Source organism: Vidua macroura, chromosome 6 (assembly GCF_024509145.1).
Source record: "Vidua macroura isolate BioBank_ID:100142 chromosome 6, ASM2450914v1, whole genome shotgun sequence".
Taxonomy (NCBI): Eukaryota; Metazoa; Chordata; class Aves; order Passeriformes; family Viduidae; genus Vidua; species Vidua macroura.
Window position 1 is genome coordinate 33989555 of NC_071576.1, and position 23913 is coordinate 34013467.

A 23913-nucleotide genomic window follows, 5' to 3' on the forward strand; every position below is an offset into this window, starting at 1 on the left:
GGGCGCGGCCGCCGCCATCTTTGGTGAGGGAGCCGCTCGCGGCCCATCGCGGGCCGAGGCGCCGCCCGCCATCTTTGAGTCGGTCAGCGCGCGGGGCGGGGCGGGGCGGCCGCGGCCCGTCCCGGAAGGGGAAGCGCCGCGCTGCCACTTGGCCACCGGGGCAGCGGACCTGGGAACGGGGTGGCAGCGCTCGTCCCGCACGGTCCCCTCGGCCCTGCCTCAGGCTGCCCCGCTGTGAGGAGCCGCCTGCGTGCTCGCTGTCCCCCGGCCCTCTCTCCCGCCTCCCCTGGGAGCAGCACGGTGCGGGTGAAAGTTCCCCCGCCTCAGGTGAGGGCCGGGCCCGCCGGCTGGTGGCCGAGCCGCTCCCGCCCCCTGGCCGCGCACCCCCGGCTGGGGGCCGAGCCGGCCGCTGCCGCCGGGCGAGAGAGACATGGCTGAAAGCCTCTCCTGGGAGCTCCGTGTCTGCACGGGTTAAAGGCGTGCGGTGGGGAGAGGTGGAAAAGTTGCTGTTGGATTTCACTTCAGAGGACCGGACAGAAAGCGGCGAAATGGATGACTTCCCCTCCATCTGCCTGCTGTCCCTGGCCATGCTGGTCGCCTGCTATGTGGCAGGAATTATACCCTTGGCAGTTAATTTTTCCGAGGTAAGACAACTCCGCCAAACTGCTCCTTCGTTGCTAAAGGAGAAACCAGAGAGATCTCCCAGTAGGAGTTGGTGCCGTCCCCTTGCAATACGGCAGCGCTGTTAAGGATAAAGCTTTATCTTTAAAATTTATGAGTGCAATATTCACTTTCATTCAAAACTGCTGTGTAAAATTATGCTTGTTTCACAGTGGCCATTTAAACTTGTTAGTTTTGAGTCGAGTCTCTGCTACAGGTGAAGTCTCAGCATGTAGTGTAAGGACATGAATAAGCATGGCTATTCTTAGAAGCTTGTGTAAGAAATGGCTGAAGTCAGTGATTATCTCTTATGTGCCTCTGGGCTACTGAAATTAAGGCTTCTAAAACTATTCCAAGAATATTCTCAGAAAAACTTTGATTCACAATTTTTCTCACAGTTTGCACTGTTGAAAATTAAACTTTAGCTCTTTGATTACTACAGAACTTCAATTTACTGCCCCGTGTAACTCAAGCTATTATTTCAGAAAAATATCTTGGATAAATAAAGTAGTGTTAAAGGAGAAGGAGGTTTTCAGAGATTGGGTAAGTTGCCAAACAGTACAGGAGTTCCTGATTAAACATCTTTGTGTGCTTCTAAGAAATAGTTGTTGAGGTGATGACTGTTGTCACAGTCTCTGTAGGTTTCCTAATATCCTCTGATACCCGAGGGGTTTTTCACTTTCTAAATGATGGTTATTTTATAGAGGCATGGCGTAGTGAGAGTTTAGGCTACTTTGGGGAAGCAAGGTGCTGGAGTAGAAATGTGCCTTTGTCTTCCATCAAGTCAGAGAGCTGCTTGCACCTGTCCTTTGGTCCCATTGTTACTCGGAGGCTTTGGGAGCAGTAGACACTGAGCAGCTTGGAAGGAAAGGCTGTTCGTTTTAGGATAAGTACAGCTCAGCTAAATGAGTTGAAACCTAGCAGTCTGTTCAGGTATCTTCACATGAACATCAGCAGAGTTCTGTTTTGCCAGTGCTTCATCTGATGCTTTGGTGGACCTGCCCTTATGTGTCTTCAGTGTTGTTGCTTCCACTGTCTTGCTCTTTAAAACTCACTTCTGCCCTGAAGCCCACGAAAGGTTTTCTTGCAGATTTGCTGAGAGCACTGCCTCGTGTGCTAATATTGTCTCTTTTTAAATTTAATTTTACATTTTGCCATGTATGTGCTTGATAGTCACCTGTTAACTCTTAACTTATATTCAGTGTTGTTTGAAGTTAAGGTTCTTGACGTGTCTGGGTGTTTTCTTTGTGTCGTTGATTCAGTGGTCTCCTAAACCTTTCAAGGCTTCCAGCAGTTGCAGGAATACAGATCTGTTGTGGATCCAAAACTGCCTAAGCAGTAATCACATACTTAATTAGCCTTTTGTGTGTGTGGTGTTTTACCACCACACAAAATATGCAATGTGCAGTCAAGTTTATTGCTATCTTAAGCTCTCAGAAATTCTAGACTTGGTTTTACACTTGATTTAAATCTGAGATATTTTAAAGGTTTGCATGCAGTGCTGGTTTAAAAAGAGCAAAATATCTCTGCTCATGATGTCCAAATCCTAGCTAATCCTGGAAGTGTCTAATTAGAAGTTATAATTGTTTTGTTTAAAATTATTATTGCTTAGGATTCTGCAACAAAGACAATTTCAAACTGAAATGACTGTTTGGACGGTCCATTCTATAGTTTGCAAAAAGTTTTGCAGATAGCCAAAGTGAGTAAAAATGCCTCTTCCCACTGGCCATTTGTAATGATTGAGTTGAAAACAAAAGTGAGTGCTGTGCATAGTATACCCCAGATACTAGAGAACAATAAAATTATTCATTAGTGTTAATACATTCCTTCAGATTATCTTTTTGCCATGGAATTTATTATTTGTGTTCTATTATTTCAATTAGATTAAGATATTGGTGAAAGTATAAAACTCTGAGCAAACACGAATGGTGAAAGGTGCCAACTGAACAGAGCTGTGCCTTAGTTCTGTGTGCAGAGGTACCCTTTCACTTTAATCCTAATTTACAGGACTCTGTTGGTCTAATTTAGGACTGGAAACAGCACTCTCCCAGTTCTGAGGCTATTACCGAAACTGTAATCTAAATTAAGAAAAAAAAATTTAAAATGAAGTTGTAGCAGTTTGAATGTTTTGGTGGTATAACAGAGGCAGGAACTGTCCTCCTGAAAGTAGGTGTGAGTTTTTGATAGGTCCAAGTAAGAGTTTCAATGCCCTACAGACTTTAAAAAATATTGAACAGTGAAACAGGTTGCTAATTTGAGGGTTTTTTCCCATGGAGTTTTAGCACTGCTTACTATGTTGCTCTTGTCTTTTAACATGCAAATGTATTTAACAGAAATGGTTTGATTTCTTGTATAAAGGTATATTCCTTCTGCCTATATATGTAGGCTGTTCTTATTAAATTTCTGTATTCAGTACACGTAACTATTTTGTACTGAAAAGGAGATGGAGACTTACCTTGAAATGATAACTTGTTAGTCTGTATTATTTTAATGGATCTTTAAAATTCACAGGTGCCCAAGTGAAGGCAAGCTATACCATGTATTTGCAGTTGTAATAAATCAGTATTACTTCTGACACTTTTCTCTGTGTTTATGTGTGTATGCAAAAAATACTATAGTGTTGCAGATAAAAATAATGGGTTTTCCTTGTATGTTACTATATTTTTGCATAATAACTTTATGAAGAGCAGATATTGAAAATTTATCTTCTCGTGTAGATTGCCACAGTATGACAATTTACCAAGTGTAATTATTGTATGTGCAAGTATACAGTGCATATTTGTGGGAACTTTACACTTGTTTTCATCTCTTGCATATTACTGTTGGAGTTTCCCCAGTAATGCTGCAGCTGTTCCCTTGTGGTCACATTTGGCTTGCTTTCAGGAAGCTGGTTGTGCATCTCCTAGTGCCTCCTGCTTCTTCCGTGCAAGTGACATTTCAGTGAGACTGAACTATTTGTGTGGTTACAGTGCAGGAAGGAGAATGGATGGCATAATAATGATATGCAACAAGTGGTTTCCTGCTATTCAAATGCTGCCCTCTGTCTCTAGGTCCTCAGTAGTTAACATTAGTGTTTTGGTGGTGCTCAGACTTCTCATTGAACATGGAAGATGATGGTGATTCTGCCACTGAACATGTGCTGCACAGTTCTTAGGAGGATCTAAACTTCCATGGTTGCTATATGTTATATAATAGGGGTTCTTACAGAAATTATGAGTAATGGCCTCTGCTAATTGTCATATTTTAGACCCTATTATATGATTATGGAATGGGATTTTAGTATGTGTCTTTGACTTTAGCCTGTCAGCGTAGTCACAAGGAAGTGAATTGGTGAATTTCTTGGTGAAACAGAATGTAATTCGTTTGGGAGGAGGATATATCTCAGCTTTTTGTCCCAAACTAGAATATAACTAGGAAGATAACTCTAACAGTAGCAAGTACTGAAAAATTATGTGTGGTTTTTGTTTTTGTTATAGAAATTATTCCAAAAATATGAATCAAACTATTATTCTTTACTATAAAAACATTAGGTTTATATATTGTTGTTAAGGTTTAGTTGCAAATTCTCAATATTTATGTAACAAGTAACCCCTTTCCCCAACATCTGTTAATAAGGGGGAGTAAAGAAAGTTTTTTCATTCTTAAAGGTGATACCTGTTTTGTACTTAATTGCAGGAGAGATTGAAGTTGGTGACTGTTCTGGGTGCTGGGCTCCTGTGTGGAACTGCCTTGGCTGTCATTGTGCCAGAAGGAGTACATGCACTTTATGAAGATATTTTGGAGGGTAAGAACCAAACCCAGATGGCATCATTCAAGATAACTTAGATCGTGGTGTGTTACGATATACTGAGGCTTCTTTTTAGAGTTTTTAGATGAGATTGATAGAAGAGCTTCAAAGCAGGCATAGAAATGCAAAACTACTCTAGGCATGATATTACACATTGAGGGATATGATCAGTCTGCAGATTGATGGCTCTTGCTGAGTTATCCAATCATTTGTGAGTCTGGATACTGTACTGTTCATGGAATAACAGCCTTTTATGACAGGTCATGTGTAGTGTTTCTTATTCTGGGGAGAGGTTAACTTCCCCTGGAACTTCAAAGGAGGTGTAAGGGTGCCTTTGGCAGAGAATGAAATTATGGCGTATTCGCGCTTCTCTTTGTAGTTTAGGCTGCTTCTCATTAAAGCAATTGCAGGAGGTGTTTTACAAATGTATGTCCCTGCCCTAATAAGAATTTCCTCTGAAGCTGAAAAGCATCTTGAAATTAATATACTTAGCTGAAAATTATAGTTATATAGGGCTAATTTACAGAGTAGCAAGCATTTCTTCTTGGGTAGTGGTATACATTACACATCTAAATCTCTGTGTTCAATCATCCAGTTTTAGTCTGCTGTCACTGTTGTAACCACCTCATTATCTCTAATGAAGAGCTCAAAGTGACCAGAGATTTTTTTGCAGGGATGTTTGTGTGGAGTGTGTCTTACAGCCAAAAGCCTTAACAGACCTCAGTTTGAGGTCATGACATTGTTTCAATTAGCCAGGGCTCATCACCTCTATTTGGAGTGCACTTGAAATTTTGCTTTTGCTTGGAGACTTGTGCTATTAGATGACTATTGCATGTATGAGATTTTTCCAGTATGCTCAGAATCAAAACTTTGAAGGTAAAAGGCAATGGCTTACTGATTGCAGGGGAAAGCACTATAAAGTTGATGCTGTAGAGAACCTTGCAAACATCTGGTGTACTGATGTTGCTAATCTGGGATTGAGAGGTAACTGTAGTCCTTTGCTTTTCCTGTAGTACTGGATTTTGTGTTTCTATACTTCTGAATTTCATTTTAGTAATATGCTTTAATGTATATTGTTTTAGCTTCCACTAAATTTATGTTGTTCTGCTTAGATTTAGAATAAATAGAAGATAATACATAAAATCATCCGTTATCAAGAAGTGAAAGAAGCTCTGATTATGCCTTTATACTGTACTATAATTTGTGCACTCTGATGTCGATGTCTCTAATGAGCTGTAGTTGTGGGTTTACTCTCCATTCAGTTTTAATTCTGAGTAGACTGATTTTTCTCTTGTAATGGTACAGCTAGCAGTAAATACAATTGCTGTGAACATTTGCAGGTTTTAATGCTTTTTCATGAAATGGGGCATATTGTTCATGTATGGCTCGACAGCTTGCTGTGTAGAGCTGTATGGACTGTAACTTTGTTTAGTATATGGCAAAAAAAGACACTTCACAGTACTGCAGTAGTAACAGCAGAAGTATTTATCTAGGAAAAAAAGAGTTTGTGAATGGCTACAGACTCAATATCTAATTCGCAGTATTGTGTTTAACAACAATCTGATTTTTTTTTTATACTGCAAAGGGACAGAATTAATGGGTATTACAGATTTAACTACAAAAAATTATTTATAATATTTTTCTTAGAAGAGTAGGATATTCAAAATTAAACTTAAGACTATGAGAACAGCTTTCTCTTTTATTTTCAAGTTCACCTATTTACATAATTAAATGTAGAAATGTGCAGCTAAGGGAAACATTGAGGAATATTCATATATGCGGAAAAACAAAAAGAGAAATCTTTGTTTTCCCTCTTTCAGGTGTAGCTTAACTCTGACTGGTTGCTTGCTAGCAAGCATTTTAGTGTTTTCCATTGATATGGAAGTAATTTACTATTACTTCTGTATTTACCTGTGGGTAAACAGGCCATGGAATAAATAATTTCTAATTTTCAACCTTCTAGGCTGAGAGCAAATAGCATATCATGACTTGGTTTATTCTTTGATTATAAACCTGTGTATCTGTGTAGTGAAATCTTGGTTTGGGTGCTACCAGCAAATAAAATACCTTTGCTGACTTCAGTCCTTTGTTTTAACTGCTGAAACTGTATAATCCCTGTCAGAAAGATTGCTCAAAGTTATACAGTTTTATGGCTTGAAATGATCTGAAGCAAAGTCAAGTTCATAATATAGATGGCAAAAATCTTGTGTGATCCAAAGTAATTTTATTGATCAATCTTGTTCAGCAAAGATATGTTTGAGGTCTTTGCTACCAAGCTTATTCTGATGTGCTTTGACTGTTGTAATGGCATTGTGGGATGAACATACACTTGTTTCATCCAAGAGGATGTATGAATATTCCAGCAAGACAATTACTTTCTAGAGTAAGTCAAGTTCTTGGTATAAGTTTTTAAGGCTTCTGAAGAGTAGTTGCCATCCAAAAGACCTAAAAGTGAAAAAAAACATGGACAAGCTTTAATGGCTTGTGTAGGGAAAGGAAACTATGCATCATTCATCCCTAGGGCTTGGACTTTGGGTTTCTGGAAGGTACTGACATTTGTAATGTGCTTGACTTGACTTAACTATTGTATCAATGGAGTGTATCAATACTAGCTTGTTTATATCTCAGCAGCAGTTAATCTTCTTAAAGATGGTATTAAATCTTTTAGTGGAGGGAACCTATTTTATCTCCTCCTCCTGTATTTTCTTACTTAAATGAAGATAATGAAATAACTGCTTGATGGTATCTCTGAATATTGACAAAATGGGCAACTTCAGTTAAAAAAGGAATTTTACAGCAATTTTTGTGAATTAATTCGTATTTAAAATGCAACCTGGCTTATAACATATTAATGCTTCCTTTGTTTTCCATGCTGAAGATGTATGAGGAGAAACCAACCAGACTTTGCTAAGAATGTTGTCTAAAAAAGACCATAACTAAAAACTTTTGTGTATTGTCCAGGAATGTGAAGAAGGCTTTTGGCAGAGGAGGAAAGAAGTGGCCGTGTCATGTTTAGTCTCCTGATCTGTTTGCTTGCCTGTCACAGGAAAGCATCACCCAGCGAGCGAGATGCAGCACGTGATGGAATCTGAGAAGGTAGTGAAAATCCCAGCGGTACATGAGCATGGCCACGACCATTCCCGGTTGCACGCCTACATTGGTGTGTCCCTTGTTCTCGGCTTTGTCTTCATGCTGTTGGTGGATCAGATAGGCAGCTCTCATGTGCACTCTACAGATGGTAAGTAAAGATTCACTTCAATTAGGCTTGCTAATTAGTCTTAATTAACAAGTTGTATTTTTTTTTTTAATGCTACCAGGGTGTAATTTGTCCACTCATGTTCAGAGTTTCAGTAGGTATTTTAAAAACATAAGCCTTATGGTCCATGTAAACTGTTTATGCTGGAAATCTATCTCAAAATTCACCATAATTTGAGAGCTTTCCTCAGTAACATGTATGAGCACATGTGGAGTGGGTGTGGAGGGTGACTTGACACTTGAGTTACTGTTTGTTTTACAGTATCACCCATAGGGGATTTCTTTGGCTTTTCAAAAAATTTCAGGTTAGTCTTATATTCGTTTGTTTATCCTACTTAATTGTCATATATGTATGTAAAATTTGCACAGAACAGCAAGTTATCTTAAGCAAGATGGCAGGAATGATTAGATGTAAACTCTGGTACTTTAACTGCATAGCTGGACCTCTCACATTAGTCTAAAGCCTCGCATACTTCAAAATATTTCTTGCTTTATGTAAAGATTTGTCAGCTTCGTGCAAGACTCTAAAAACGCCTACAGTTGCCTTCGTTTCTTGCCTGTGACTTCATGTTCAGAGTGTAGCTTGAAATGCACCAAAGGTGTTCTGTTTGAAAAGGTATTTTATTGCCTTTGGCTGCTCATTTTCTCCCACACAAGGTCCTCTGATGCTGGAATTTGGCCCTCAAAAAAATAAGGAATTGATCTTAAAGGAAAACACATACAAAGGCAGGGGGATGTATTTTGGCTGGATTCTTGTCAATTCACAGTGCAACTTGTTTGTATGGGGTTACTGTGGTGGGACAGGTGAAAGGCCAGTGCAGAGGCTATGTCACATGTGTACTCCTGAAGAAGTGTGAATGGAGCCACAGCCATGGGTAGCTGATTTTCAGAGCTGTTCTAAAGAAACACTGGCAATGAGGATATCAGGGAGATGCAGTTGAGCAACTTCCAGAAGAATCCTTGGTTTGTACAGGTTATGACCCTTTTCTGTGTCTCTGATCCTAGCAAATACCAGAAGAAGACTGTGATCTGTGTTAGAGATACACATTACAAAATAGAACATTAAGTCAAGTTTTATCTATCCTCTACCTGTCACAGGAGATGTAGCAGTGTTTTTGTAATGTTTTTTAAAGCTACTGAAGAAAAGCACTTTTCTCTTGAACCAGTCAATGTCTTGTAGTTTATTATCTACCAAGTGACTAGATCTTCCTTTGCCTAAACTAGAAAAATTCAGTAGGCCTGAATGAAGGTATGAAGTCAAATGTGATTCTTTGTGTTTAGTAATCAAAAAAAAAATCCAATCAATCCAAAATAATTGTAAAGGAAATGTTTTTTTGTGAATATCTCCTCCTGTTTGACATGAATATACCATTGCTGTCACGCAAGTGCAGCTTATGCAATTAATTACTCACATGGTTTCCCCTTCATTCAGAAGATAAAGCTGACCACAGAGGATGCATTAGTTTAGATCTGACTCACTGGGAAACTACATGTGTGCCTGGGAATGAAGAGAGACTTAGTGGGTAAGGGGCAAGGCAGGAGGAAAGAAAAGGACTGGAATTTCTGTTTCAGCATCACTGCAGAGTTAGTGTAGGTGTGCTTACAGTTGTTTTACAGACCACTGGGATAATTCGGTCATGGCTGTTCAAACTATCTGAAATTAAACAGTTGACTAATCAGATGTTTCTGCACTTTGTAGGGCTTACCCACCCTGCAGTAATTCTTTGTAAAAGTTTCACCACTGATTGTGTAGTGATGGATATTGATGTTGCCCTATTGTGCTGTCAGGCAAATGTCATTTGCCTGCAAATGTTAGGCAATTCTGGTCAAAACACTGGATCTCAAACAGCCCTGGCTGCATTTCTCCTTTGTGCTGTATAACATCAAAGGGAAATCTTTGCAACTGGTGCTGTGACAGGTAGACTTTATTGTTTACTAGGAATTGCCAGGGAATCACTGCAACAAAAACTGACCAAGACTGTCACCTGAAGGAAACTACGAACCTTGAGCTGTGTAGGGAAAAATCATCCTGACTCTCTAAGCACCTCTGAATTCTTTGGATCCAAAAATAGCTTTTCTTTTTCTTGGTGGCACAGACCTTTAACATTTTTCATTTTAGGGGGTTAAGAAAAACATCTGCTTCTACCTATGAGAGAGATCCTGCAAATTTCAAAGAATTGTCCATGAGTCTGTCACTTGTTTTTTGGCAGAACTTCAGGTGATTTGAAGTGTTTAGTGTCAAACCATTTTGCAGTAAATCTAATGCAGAAATACAGAACTGGTGGTCTTAAATACAACTGCCTAAACATATGGGGGAGATATGTACAGTGAAACTTACAATATTTTTTCTAGCATAATTTATTCATTTGATCTCTTTATCATAACTGTTCTCATGACTGTTTCAGATCCAGAAGCTGCAAGATCAGGCAACTCCAAAATCACCACAACACTGGGACTAGTAGTCCATGCTGCAGGTAATGTGGGACCTGTTATTAATGTGTGACAAGTATAGGTGTTGCTGTGTGGGTCACCTTCAGGTGCGATGGAGACATTTGGGTTGTGCTTTTGGAGGTGGCTTTTTATAAAAGAAAGAAAAAAAAACAAAAGGCAGGGAGAACTAAAGTTCTTTCCCAGAATTAACTAGGAGCTCAGATGATTCATGGAGTTTTATTTGGGTACAGAATTTTCTCTTTTACTCTTTACTCTTTTGTTTTTCCATTCTGAAAGGTTGTGTGATGCTCACTCTCTGCCTCTTCAATTCCTATGCCAACTCCTTTAGCTGCTAAATTTCAATACATACTAACAGATTTGATAAGTTGTATGAAACACCTTTGGGTTTGCTTGTTGGTTGATGGGTTTAAAAAATACTAATTAAAAAAATAGTACCTTGTAGGAAAAAAAAAGGACATTATAAGGTGGAGAACAAAAACTTCACTGAAACACGTTTAGGCTGACTTGTAAGGACTGACTGTTAGGTGTGTGTTGCAGTCAAGCCATGTTCATATTGTGATTTTTCATATATATGTATAGTATAAATATGGTGCTTTTTCATGTCCTGCTGAAGGTTGTTGTCTAGATAAGTCAGAAGATGTTGATCAAAAAGATACTTCTTCACCAAACAAAATGTGCATATATTAAGGAGTAGTATAGTATCCATTTTTTATTTCATTTAGACAGTGTATTTATTGTAAGTGATAAAAGTATTTACAATAGTATTTATATTTTAAAAATCATTTAAAGGGTAATAATTAAAATTCTTGCAATGCTTAGTATCTAAAAGAGATTTTTTTTACTAGAGAGGAAGTGTCTTCTAGTACAGAAGACTAAAACAACTAAACTTGTTCTAATTTGAAGGAATGTGTCAATATGGAGTAGATTCCCATTATGGTTTTTGTGGTCTTGGGAAATATGAGACAGCTCTTTTTGAGGGTTTTCTGATATTCTGAAATGTTATGGCTTAACAAACAAAGGCAAGTGAATCCTCTTTTGGGCTGCTATTGTTAATGGCAATTTTCAGTAACAGAGCTTCTTGAATCAACATGTTATCTACTGTCAGCCTTTGAGGGGGTGGGGAAGCTCATGTAGAAGAATAATCCATGAACTTGCACTCCTTTTTCAGCTGATGGCGTTGCATTGGGTGCAGCAGCTTCTACTTCTCAGACTAGTGTCCAATTGATAGTGTTTGTTGCGATTATGTTGCACAAGGTGAGTTACCATTAAAAAAATCTTACTTGTTCTTCAAAAGACTATTAACACTCACAGGAATTGCTAAAGATCTACAGTTTCATTAGTGATGTAATACAGAGGTGTTTAATGCCATTGAAATTAAGAGGTTAGTACAATGTCAAGGACCAAAAAGCATGGGTATGAAGTATGACAGAAGAGCACATGATTGATGCTAAGTCTGAGTGGGGTACAAGTGAGAGACAATTCTGACTGCCTACTGCCTACCTTGCTTTCAGAGGTTGGGAAAAATCTCCCAAAAGTAGAGAGGGAAGAGTAGCTCATGAAGAAATGTATCAGCTTCACACCAACTTGTGAAGCTGGTATGGTAGAGTTTATTTAACAAACAAAAAAACCCTAGTTATTATTGCTGTAAGAGACATATTCTGAGAAGTTCTAAGGGGTGAGGCACAGAAGTATATGCTAGTGCATCAGGAAGAAAAGCAATTCATGCTGATTACAACAGTCTTGGTTCTGCGATGTTCATCAGAAAATGAGGAGGATATTTGTTGTGAAGGGTTTTAGTGTTTGAAGGGTTAGTCTTTTGAAACCATTGAATATCAGAGTACTAAATCAGAACAATTGACTTCTGGTTACCTCTGTTGTAGTAGCTTCAACACCACTCATATACCATTTATGTAGGAAAACAAATGTTTTGCTGATGGTAACAAGCAAACTGGCTCTTGGAGAGATCTTTGCTGAATACTTGTGTGAATGTGAACGTAGTGTCTATGTAGGCTCTAAACATACCTGTGCAGATGAAATTTGCCTTAAGGTAGCATATGCATGGATTACAGTGATTAGTCATAAATTCATCAGAAATCATACATAATTACATGTTCAGAATGTTAGGAAATGCATATCTAGTATGTCTTTTCTTTGATGTTCCTACAAGTAATTGTGGTTTACATAACTTTGAGGGTGGCAATGTCACTGTCTCATCTTGGAGCTTAATTTATAGCTACTGCCAGGTGAAACTTGCTTTTGCTATTCTTAATGTTCTTAACTGACTTCTGGAATGGAACAATTTTAGAGGAGGAAAATTTCTCCTATGAATATTTGGTAATAGAAGAGAAACTTACTTCTTCTCTGGTGTCTTTTTTTTATTCTGATTCTGTCTGATTCTTTTGTCTTTCTCATATTTTTTCACTCATGATTTCTTTCTATGTTTAAAAAAAAGATTGTGTGTATAAAAACGCTTAAGGTATTTTAGTTTTATGTCTTGCCTCAGAAATGTCTGGGTGGATTCCTATTGTCTTTATACAAACAGAAGTATAGTAAATGCTGTGAGCAGTGGGACATCTGTGCCTTTTGGATAAGAAACTGGATGCCACCAGAGGGAGAAGGAAGTGTTTGTTTGCTTCCTGATGAGAACAGGAATGAACTAATCAAAAGAACTCAAGTCTTTGTTAACATGCAGGCTGACTCTTACCTGTCTTTTGGCAATTGTTTCCCTCCCCATGTTAATTGTAGAATTTTCCTACTGCAGATGAAAAAACTGTCTAAGGATGTGTGATAGTAACAGGATGAAAAAGGAAATTACCTAAGTTGATGAAGTCTTAGGAATTATAGCAATGACTGTAGTCAGAATGAATATTTTAGTATTTATAATGACTACACATGTTTCTGATAGCCAGAACATGAGGTTCTGTTAGGTTTGGTTATTAAGGTGGGGCAGTCTGCAGAATGCCGTTGATTTGGGTTAGCTGCAGCATGCTAGTGCTCACCCTGAATGTCTTCCAATTCAGTCCATTTCAATGTAGTAAGTCGTATTTCAACCTTTTCTCATTTTTCAGGGTGTTTTAGAAAGTATTGTATTAGCAGTGAATATTGTTTTTTGCAGGCACCAGCTGCCTTTGGCCTGGTTTCCTTCCTGATGCACGCTGGGCTAGAACGGAATCGTATCAGAAAACACTTGCTGGTCTTTGCATTAGCAGCACCTGTTATGTCGATGGTGACATACTTAGGGCTAAGCAAGGTAGGTTCATGGTTTTGTTCTGCCCAAAATCTAGCTTAGTGGTGAAGTTTGGGGAAAGGACTGTGATATGGGTTTCATATTACATAATTCCAAACTGCCTGAGAAATTAAGCAGAATGAAGATATAAAAAAAGTTGATGAAAAGGTAGGAATATGAATGCGCAAAACAAATAATAATCCATGTATTTCACATCAGAATCAGTGACATAACTCCTTTGTAGAGTTTGGTATAGTTTTTTTTTAAGTCTAATTACTGTTTTTTATCCTTTCTGCTGCTCCCCACTGAGAAAAATTTATTCATATAGCAGGTTTTATGTGATGCCTATTTAAATAAGTAATTTTCAGCATTGTTGCATGCATTCTTCTTTTAATATATAGGTAGGAAATTATCTCCTCTAGCTTCCCCCACCATCCCAGAAGTGGTCTTCTATATTCAAAGTCTGTGTCAGAAGTTGAGTCCTCAGCTAGAACAGTCTTTGTGCCTTGCTCCATAAAGTATTGTTGTGTCTTGGGTCTGTACAACAAATGGCCTGTGAAATGGAACACTGCACATGAGTTTATCATCTCTGTCCAAATTAAATGTTTCTGCTTCTCATAGCATATCTTGGGATGCTCCTGTATTTCTCAGCTGTGGTGTGTCCTGCTGGTGACGTGCTATGGTGGTGTGTTGTAAGGGATATAACATGATCTCATGAAACTCAAGGCATGAGAGGAAAGATTAAATCATCTGGGCTAATCCTTTACTTGCTGGATAGGATTAATATTTGACATCACAGTACAAAAGACAGCAGAAAAAAGGTTGGGTCTGTAAATAGAAAAAAGAATTATCTTTGAGCACTGTTTTGAAGTGTCCTCATCAAGGGCTGAGTTTACATTTTGCCCTCCAGAAAATTGATAAGGCATCAAGGCTGTCACAATGGTTTTGTAGTTCCAGATGATGTATCTTTCTGTTTGGAAAAATGATCTGAGAGTAAACACAAGAGCTAAGATTACACCTGAGTTGGAAAGCATTGAAGAAACGTTTGAATCTGATATGTGTGGGTTTGCATTTCATTGCCTTTACTGATCTGTAGCATATCTTAACCCCATTATGAAGGTGAAGAGGTATGCAGTTTTGATGCAAAAGATGCATTTCTTCATGAAGTTTGCATGGAAATGCTGGAAAAGTTTTGGGTGTTTAATTCTACATACAAAGGAAGAATTTAATGAGTGATGTTCTGGGACTTGGTTCCCAAGAGCAGTGGAGAAGATATTTAAAGGCTAACATCTTATTTGAACCCCTTGCTTAGAAAAAGGGAGGAAAAAAGTCAACCTTGAGCATCCTCCCTAAAATTCGTGGCTTTGCAATATGAATTTTTTTTTTTTTTTTCAAAACTTGTTTGGTATATTATCTGTGAGCTGATCAAACAAGATGCTTCAGCAGACTGTGACTTTCTTCCTTTTCTGAGGGTTCTTTTGTAAGGGTTTTTTCTTTTTTAAGTCCAAAGTGAAGTAACTAGCAGGAGGGGTGTCCTTCTGCCCCTACAGCTTCAGGGTACCAGTTACTACATGTAAGTTACTACATGTAAGGACACAAAAAATCACACTAAACCATTGTCATTGTGAGAAAGAGATATTGTGAGATGAGACTTGATAGAAATCCTACTGTTCCAGGATACTGAAAGATTTTTTTTTTTTAATTACTGATTGAAGAACTTCTGCTTATTCTCACTTTTTTTGCTCTTTGTGTTTCAGAGCAGCAAAGAAGCCCTTTCAGAAGTCAATGCCACTGGAGTTGCTATGCTGTTTTCTGCTGGGACTTTCCTTTATGTTGCCACAGTTCATGTTCTCCCAGAAGTAGGAGGAATTGCTCATAGCCACAAACCTGAATCAACTGGAGGAAAAGGACTCAGTCGTCTGGAGGTGGCAGCCCTAGTATTAGGATGCCTTATTCCTCTAGTTTTGTCCATTGGACACCATCACTAAACGCTGAAATTTCAATGTTCTCCTCCTTGATAAGACATGAGCAGTAAATGTCTGCTGCTCCCTTTATCATTCTTTTACCCATCATTCATCCCATCCACTTTATGGAGTTCAGAGGGAATCTTGATTGCAAAATGAGGAATCCTGGGAAGGTTTTTAGTGTAGCAAAATGTACTCTGGCAGCCGGACGCAAATTCTATGTAACTTTCTTTTCTGAAGACATTTGCTGTTTTAATTGTTACTTCTGGCCCTATTCTCAGGGAAGATGGAACTTGAAGTTTAAGAAAGGTGAGCAGGGAAGAACATAGCGACTCCTAACGAAATTGCAATCACCAAAGTATCCTGCAGTTCAGCTTTCACAGCTGAGAGCAAAACCCAAGGATGGCTTTGTTGTGAGAGGTTGAAGTCTCACTAATGAAGAAGGGGGCTCTCCCCCATCGGTTCTACATTGTCCTGGCAATGCGACTGGCCCTTATGATGCTTGTCACTAATTGTATTGCAGAAATGGGCTACACTGGGAACTCTACACTGCTATTGTCACAGAAGTGTCACTTAACAGGAAAGAAATTATGTAGATAGTGTGTAGGATTAGAGGAAAAAATCAGCTGTTTAAAGAAAGTGCAAATGAGTTTTGCAGTGTATTCCATTATTTAAGACAAAGGATAGAAGCAAGGAGAATAGTGTTTTGATTGTTTATTCAATTGTTAATAAATTCTAAAAGGCCCTATTTCTTGGGAGATAGTCTTCTGCCCAGTAAGTCAAATGTTAAGCACCAAAAATGTCAGCAGAAATTATGTATTGGCTACTGGGATACACTAATGCTTCTGTTGAGAGAGATACCCATATTGCCCTTTGAAACAGAGCTGTTCTGGGCTCTGAGGAGTAGAAATCTGATGGAAACAGCTGTTGAGGGACCAGAGAAATTTATTAGCTTATTTTCAAAAATCTGAAAATTTGCTGAAATCCGTGGAGGGCTGTGTGGGTTTTTCACTAAATAAAGGTATTACGGCTAACAAAACAAGATGTTTAGTTAAATATTTATGCTGCAGATAGAATGCAAAGTGTTTCTAAAGGAGTTCTGAACAACAAAAACTCAAACCCACCAAAAACCAATCTGGTGGGTTCCCAGTGGACCTTTTAGACATTTTGCTTTTCCTTTGGGAATTGTTCATTTGCCTCTTACTGATAAGTATTAGTTTTGGTGAATCTACTGGAGGACTTTCTGCCAATTGTTGATGTCTCTCACTACAGAGGAGTGATAAAAGATCCCTCCATTTTCAAGGCACAGCTTTGTCTTACCAGGTGCCATTTCCCTTATGCAAAACATGTTATACTCTAATGTGCATTGAAAAGCCAGGAATGCTTGACATGTAAAGAATCAGCATAAGATTCATTCTTTAGGGGAAGACTTTTTAATGCTGGTCCCCTTTTAAGCTGTACCTTTTCTGCACTTTTTGAAGATAACATTGCCAAATCTATTTTTCTTCTTTTTGTCGTTTTTTTTAAACAGAGTCTTGAAGAAATATCTTAACTGAAGTGCTTCTTGTTTCCATATGAATGACTACGACTGTTTGTCATGGCATTTATTACTTAAACTGCAGAGCCCGTTGTGCCTCATAACTTCTTTACATTTTTGTTATTGTCCTGTTTGTTTGTTAGTTTAGAGAGTAATGGGTATGGCCTGGTTCTTGGACTAGTGATGGCTTTGTCTGTTGGCTCTGTAACAATACTGATGTATCCCAGGATTTAACCTAGTATTGATTCCCAGGAGTGCTTGTTCATTTGTGTGTTTTACTATGTAAGATCAATGCAAAATTATTAGAAGTCATATTTTCCCATAAGACAGTATTTTGAGGTAGAATTAGTGCTTCAGGCCTAAACAAGCATTTCTTTTGTATTAGACCTTCAATATTGTGTTCTGAAAAGCCACTGCAAAATTAGTGATGTGGACGGGATCCTCTTCTGTGTGCTTTTCAAATTTTTTTTGTCTGCTTCGGTTTTGGGATTTTTACAATGTGCATAATGCAGCTGGTAAGTTACTGGTTTAAAAAGTTCAGCGGGACAGGTTCCTAACACATGCAAATGATACACAGGAATGTTTACTCCAGAGTTCTGTTCTTCCTGATTCCCCCCTAATTACCTTCTTCCTTGATAATCTCACTATTTTACCAGGTTTAATGTTTCCACATAACAATTTCCAAAAGCTGAAGGGTTTGCAAGAGCAGGAGATAGCTTAGTGCAGCACTAGGTGCTTGCATTTCATAAAGCAGTAAGTTTTTATTCTTTAACCTCTGTCCTGTCACTTGCATGTGCACCCCACCCTGGGCGTTGACACCCTGCCCGAATTCCCCTTCAGCCTCACTTTGTGTATAACAATAGCAGTGGTTGACAGAGGCTTCCCATTCCATACCTTTTGTTCCTGGCTGAAGCATGTGGATAGTACCTTTTTACATGGATCAGTGTGTATTGGTGAGGGTGTGGCAGCCGGACTTTTCACTGCTGACATAACCTGGCATATTAATCACGGGTGCCACTGCTGAGAGGTCTTGTCATTCCTGTCCTTCACATCATGTTCCCAGTTTCTGGGGCAGCCATCAGAAATAGTAGTAGTCCGTTTAATTATTCATGAAGTATAGAGGCCAAGTTACAGCAGCAGGTGAAGGAATTTGAATGAAAACATTGGCAACTCAAAATTGGCACAAAAATTCCAAAAACGTACATTTTGGCATTTGGTTACAGAAGACTTCAGTGATTTTTATTTTTTCTTCTGCCCATTTAGAATTAGCAAGAGCATGTTGTTTTGGCTGCCTGTTATCACTGAATGATTATTTTTAATTGTGTAACTGAAAGTGCAGTGACTGTAGAAGCTTTTGGTTATGTTGATATGGAAAATGTAAAATTTTATATTATCAAACATTTCCAAATTTTTAGTACCAAATGGAGGATTATTTTCTCGATGCAGAGTATTTTAATGAGTTAAATTAAATGGTCCATTTTATTATAGCCCTTTCTTTCTACCTATCTCCCCATCTGTCACAGTAAATCCAAGCATTGCATGTAGTCAGGGCCATCTGGTATCATTTTCTACTCCTCTGGAGACCTTGGTGCAAACAAATTCCTCTTACTCTCTCTGCCTGTTTTTTCTTCTGTGAGGTAAGTGGCAGTAGGTCTAGCAGGTAAATGCTTAAACCAAGTGCCAGCCATGTCCCACTTTCCTTCTGTAAGTCCCCCTAGGAAATCCATAATCTTCTCATCACCTGTTTCTTTTCAGTTAATGATTTCCTAATTGGCAATAGGAATTGGACTAAAGCTGTTACTGTTGATCCTCTTGTCTTCAGGTACTTCCCCTACTGTTCTAATGCTTTTATTGTTCCTTATATAAAGAAGGGAAATATTTCTTTTTCAGCACTCAGTGACAGAGGCAGAAGCTGCATTGACATTAACTTAAGTAAAGATGGCAGAGCTGTCACACCAAGACAGGATTTTTTTATTGTTTTGGCTTGTCAGATGGCTGGGTGTTAAACACAGAAACCCACTGTTAACTCCAAAGAGCTGTTTCCAGGTGGATTATATAAAAGGCTAATCTTACCCAAGAAGCCCAGGAAAACCACTGTGTTTATTCAGGAACTAGTTCACAGCCTTCAAGGAGCTTTTGATAGCAGCAGGTGTGTCCATGTGGTATCAGCTGATTGCAAAAAGAGAGAGATGTTATGGAATAAATGCTCCTGCTGCTCCCTTTCTGTTCTGTGCTGGCCCTTGGGAAAAGAGAAGGAAAGTGTACTTGGATTCTACTGAGGGTGGAAGGAGTTGACGTGATTGCAGTATGGTGGGGGAGTTTATGATGAATATTGGATTCTTTACCACAAGTTTCAGATTCCTGTTCACATCAAACTTATTTTAAAAATATTTTTTTTTTCCTTACTGTTATATCTCTTAGCAGCCTTGGCTTTCCAGGGAAAAACATTGTGTGGTCATTGCTGTTTACCGTACATGTTTCTCCATGTATGGAACTGTAATTTTAATGTCTTTTTTCCAAATCATTTGTACACAAAATCATTCCATGAATGGCTGCCTTATAATTTTTCCACTTTAATTGTGAATGGTTAAAATAATATTGCCGTTTTCAATTTGTTTTATTATATTAAATTTTTACTAGGTGCAGTGTTTCGGAGTTGGCTTGTCATTTACTGCATGGGATTTTGTGACAGCTCTAAGGGAAAGAAATGACAGTTTTAAATGGGATGCAAGCATTGTAGACAGTTTTATTTTTGTGGGAATTTGCTGCTTTTCTTCATGATGTCTGAGCACCTCTTGCAAACCTGGAATGTGACACTGCATGTTGGGAGTCAGTGTAGCCGCTGGATTTGGATATGGCTCTGAATGTGTTCAGAGGTATTAATGCAGAGATGATGTGACAGCTCTGCTTGAGTTGGGCATTTGGCAACTTGTGTCTCTTGCAGAGTGTTTAGGGGCTGCCATTGCCCTGGAGCTATCTCCTCCTGCACCCCCAGGGAAATCTTTGGAGCTTACAAGGCTGAGACTTCTTTGGAGGGTAACAAAGAGATGATGGGCTTAAGGTTGCTCCAGACCACTGTTAAAAGGCTTGAGGACCCTTTGGAGGTAAAGGAAATAATCTTTTTTCCATCCTGTGCTCTCAATCTCGTCAGTCCCAAACCAAAAAGGCAAACACTAAGTCTGGCTCCATCCCCTTTGCACCCTTCTCTCAAGTATTTGTATACATTGATGAGATTCCTCTTAGAGGTGCTGAGTTGACATATTGTATAGATGTTCTTCATACTTTCCAGGTTCCCTCTAAGCAGGACTGGGGTTTAGACTTGCATTTTTAGAAAAATGAAAGGGGAATGGTACTGTTATAGGATGAGTGATGTATGCATTTACAAACTTCGTGCATCCATTGAAGAGATAGCATTTGATGGAGATGATTTATAAGCAATTCATTAAAAAATGGATTTATGTTGTTCTGCTGGGCTTGCTGTCTACAGACTTATCTAAGATCCTGTCACACTGTGTTTTAGCTCTTTCACTCAAGCAATAAGCAATCCTCTCAGCTGGTTGCTTGCTTTTGATTTTCCAGGTAGTTCATAGAACTTGTGTCTTTAAGAAAGTGTAATCTCTTTATACTAGCTTAAGCACAAGAGAATATGATTCATGTAAAGTCAGTAGGAGAACTGAAGCAAATGACAGAGGTGCTGTTAAAGCTGGTACAAGCAAATGTAAAGCAGTAAGAAGGGGAAGCCAGTATTTTTCCCAGGCAGACTCTTGTTTTTTTGGCAAGTAAAACTCAGTTTAAATGGTAAAGCATTATGCAGTACATTAACATTCTTTTAGCGTATTTAGTAAATATGTCACCTCAGTAACTGGAGATTTAATCACTGTAGTCTATGGTAAATCCTTTCAGAGATGTGAGGAAGTGCTTTGGGTGCATTTATGTTACAAACTTAAAATTTAGGAGCTGTGGTGTTGCAGGCTTCCTGGTGATTGCTGTAGTGTTCCTTCATTTGTTAAGGAAATAAAAATGTACATCAGCATTTTTATGAGCAACTCATTAGGGATGAGCACAGCACCAAGATGATGAGCTGTCATCTATTGTTCCAGCTGACAAATTAAGCCATTCTTCTACTGATATGTGCAAGCCTTATCCAAGTATCCCTGCAGGCAGAATAGCACAACATTCCACCCTCCTTATCACAGCACTTCTCCCTCTTGTCTGTGATGCTGAGAGATTAACAAACTGTTATTGTGAATGGGGGTTAAAGAAAATGCCTTGTTCAGAAAAACTTATAGACCTGACCTAATAAAAATTAAGCTGTCTCATGCTGGCTGACACCAAATCTACATAGTAATTGGAAAATCTAAAAGCAGAATGAAATTATTAGGGGGAAAATGCTTATTCTCTATCTGTGTGCCCAGCCAGTATCTGAAATGGTAATTAACTTATGATCTATGATTATAGTTATGTTGGAGTCTGTGGAGTTTAATGGGCTTCTGCTGTCTGAAGGAACACTTTCAGTGAGGTTCTCCTGGTTACACAGGGTTGAAGAGGCCTGCTAGAAGCCCTGCTTAAAAGCTTTACTAGTACTCCAGGTGTGTCTTTCTATTGCACCTCTTACTCAAGCTTTTCGTGCCCTCAGAGGGTGATGCTATTGGTAGAATGAGTCGAGTTTTAAGACTGCAGTGGATTTCCCATGTTCTGCTGTCTCTTTTTGACAGAGAAACTGAGAGGTGACTGATTTTGAACAAAACTTTGTACCCCTGATATCTCCTCTGTGCAGATGCTTCATATGAAGGTGACTGAGTATAAGTGGATGATTAGGCAGTGGATCTGGGAGCTTTTCCATGTTTATCCCTACAATCTGAACTTCAGCATAATGAAAGAAGTCTCATCTACAAAAGCTGTGTGGCAGCATGGCTCACAGGAGAATAAAAGGAGATGGCACTCTTAGTCTGCTGTATGTTGTAGAGAGCAACGTCTTTGATGCCCTTCCCTGCCAGACATTTTGTCTTTCATTTGGCTGCTGGCTCTCCTCATTGCAGGGTTTGTAATACAGCTGTCATGGTCTGCTGCTATGATATATGGCAGCAGTAGATCCTTGTGCCTCTCTACTTAGATAAACACTTGAGAATGTGGATGGGGGAGAGGCAAGAGGTGTCTTGTGCCTGCCCTGTATGTATGCAGCAGGAATCCTGACCTTGCTGTGACTGACTGGATGAGCAGGACCGGGAAGAAGGAACTTTCAGTGGTGGCTGCTGCAACTAGAGCTGAGGGATACTGCACAATGTATAGGGGAAGGGTGTGAAGAACACTGGTGGTGTGGTCCCTGCAGTTTCCACTCCTGAATGAAGTCCTAATTATAGTGTCTGTACTTTTTAAGGCCTTGCCTTCAGTGATCATGGCAATGGTAGGTGTAAAGAAGCACTGAAAGTGTATGCAAGAGCAATTGTGGTCTCTGTGTGCACGTGTGAGGCGTTTTACGAACTTAAGATTAAATAAAAACAGGTTGGCCGGTTCTGTTTTCCTGGATATGTATTTATTGTTTAAAAGTTAAATTTCCTGTGAATTGCCTTCTTTTGATCAAAGGGATCAAAGTGGGTAGAAATTGGTGGACTGCAACCAGTAATGAAACCTTTGCAGTTGAGAAACACCTCGTGGATCGAAATCCGGCAGCTAACCTGTTTTTAGAAACTTGGAGAATTCAGACGTACTAACTGGTGTTGAAATAGCTAAAGAGTGTGTTTCTCCAGAATGGGAAGCCCTGGATTTCATTTGCTCCTTGCTGGACTGTTTTGTCAGATCTGTAATGTGTTGGTGGTTCTCTGGTTGTTGGCCTGTCTTAATACGTAGGGGTATTATATTTCTCTCTCCATTATTTTGCCAAGGATTCTTGCTTCAGTAAACTGGTATCTTATTTTCTGTCTTCTTCTAAGTCTCTCGAAGTGGTGCTATATCCACAGCAAATAGTTGGATTAGTTATGACTCCTGGGCCATCCAGCATGGATCTGAGCGTGTTTGAAGGGCTGGGACTGGTAAAGAGCTTTGGCTGGAACAGGTCACTAAGACTATGTAATTCTTACCAAGGGTTGATGTTAAATCCCTTGGGGTTACACATCTCTAAGGGTGATGTCTGATGGGGTTGCAAATCTACAGAGGCACATGACTTCAATGCCATTTGCTGAGTAACTTTTCTTTGAGTTCTGCAGAACAGCTCAGACTTTCCATCTGACACTGAAAATTTAATTATTGTGCAAAAGAAACATGCTGTGTTAGTGTATCTCAGTAGAGGTGAATTGATGGTAGCTGCTTTTCTACTTAAAATAGCCTCTGCACACAGCTATGCACCTAGGAAGCTGCAGCATCACTTCGGGGAGTACATATGACATTTTGTCTTTGCAAGAATGATGTATCATAAATGAAACTGGAGCTGGACTTTACTTCTCCACATTGTTTGGGTACCTGCTAATAACTCCCATAATTAATTGCTAATGTTTCTCAGTGTTAAAAATGGCTATGGAACCTATCAGAAGCTGTAAAAGCAAAAGGAATCTGCCTTACTGGAAGGTAAGATCTGAATCTCTCCAACTCTGCAGCGGCTCTATCTGTCTCAACTTACTGGCCCCGGCCCAAGAAGCAGTTTGTTCTTTTCTGCATGAGACAGTATTGTCAGGCTATTGTCAGCACATGAAGGTGTAACTTTTCACTTAAAAAAAAAAAAACAAAAAAAACCAAGCTTCCTCAGCAGCTGAAGTTCGCCAGTATGTGTCTCCTTAAACTAAAAGGGAGCTGGAGGGTGGCCTGTGATGAAGGCACATGGGGTAATTATTGGGCAGTTCCTGTGCAGGGCCAAGAGTTGGACTTGATGCTCCTTGTAGGTCCCTTCTGACTCAGGATATTCTGTTAAAAAGTGTTACTTCTGTATAGCTTGCACTGCTGTCTGCTTCAAATGTTTATTTTTAGCAAAATTTTATTGGCTTGATGTGTAGGAAAAATAAAGACAACATATTAGTAAAATAATTGCTGTACCAGTGCAGCC

At 39.1% G+C, this 23913-nt stretch overlaps 1 protein-coding gene across 1 annotated transcript; it reads left to right on the top strand.

Annotated features, from left to right (window-relative positions):
* Positions 1–140: 140 nt before the first annotated feature.
* SLC39A9 (solute carrier family 39 member 9) lies at positions 141–19535 on the top strand. The gene is made up of 7 exons (XM_053979843.1): positions 141–644; positions 4336–4444; positions 7494–7685; positions 10108–10176; positions 11322–11407; positions 13269–13403; positions 15137–19535. Exons 1-7 carry the CDS (start codon positions 549–551, stop codon positions 15365–15367), a joined length of 918 nt encoding a protein of 305 aa, XP_053835818.1. The 5' UTR covers positions 141–548; the 3' UTR covers positions 15368–19535.
* Positions 19536–23913: the final 4378 nt, after the last annotated feature.

Bases quoted from the DNA above. Each gene is read 5' to 3' on its own strand.
- SLC39A9 (XM_053979843.1), top strand. From the start codon at position 549: ATGGATGACTTCCCCTCCATCTGCCTGCTGTCCCTGGCCATGCTGGTC. The intron at 645-4,335 runs GTAAGACAACTC...ACTTAATTGCAG, and splicing joins TGGCAGTTAATTTTTCCGAG to GAGAGATTGAAGTTGGTGAC. The intron at 10,177-11,321 runs GTAATGTGGGAC...CTCCTTTTTCAG, and splicing joins ACTAGTAGTCCATGCTGCAG to CTGATGGCGTTGCATTGGGT.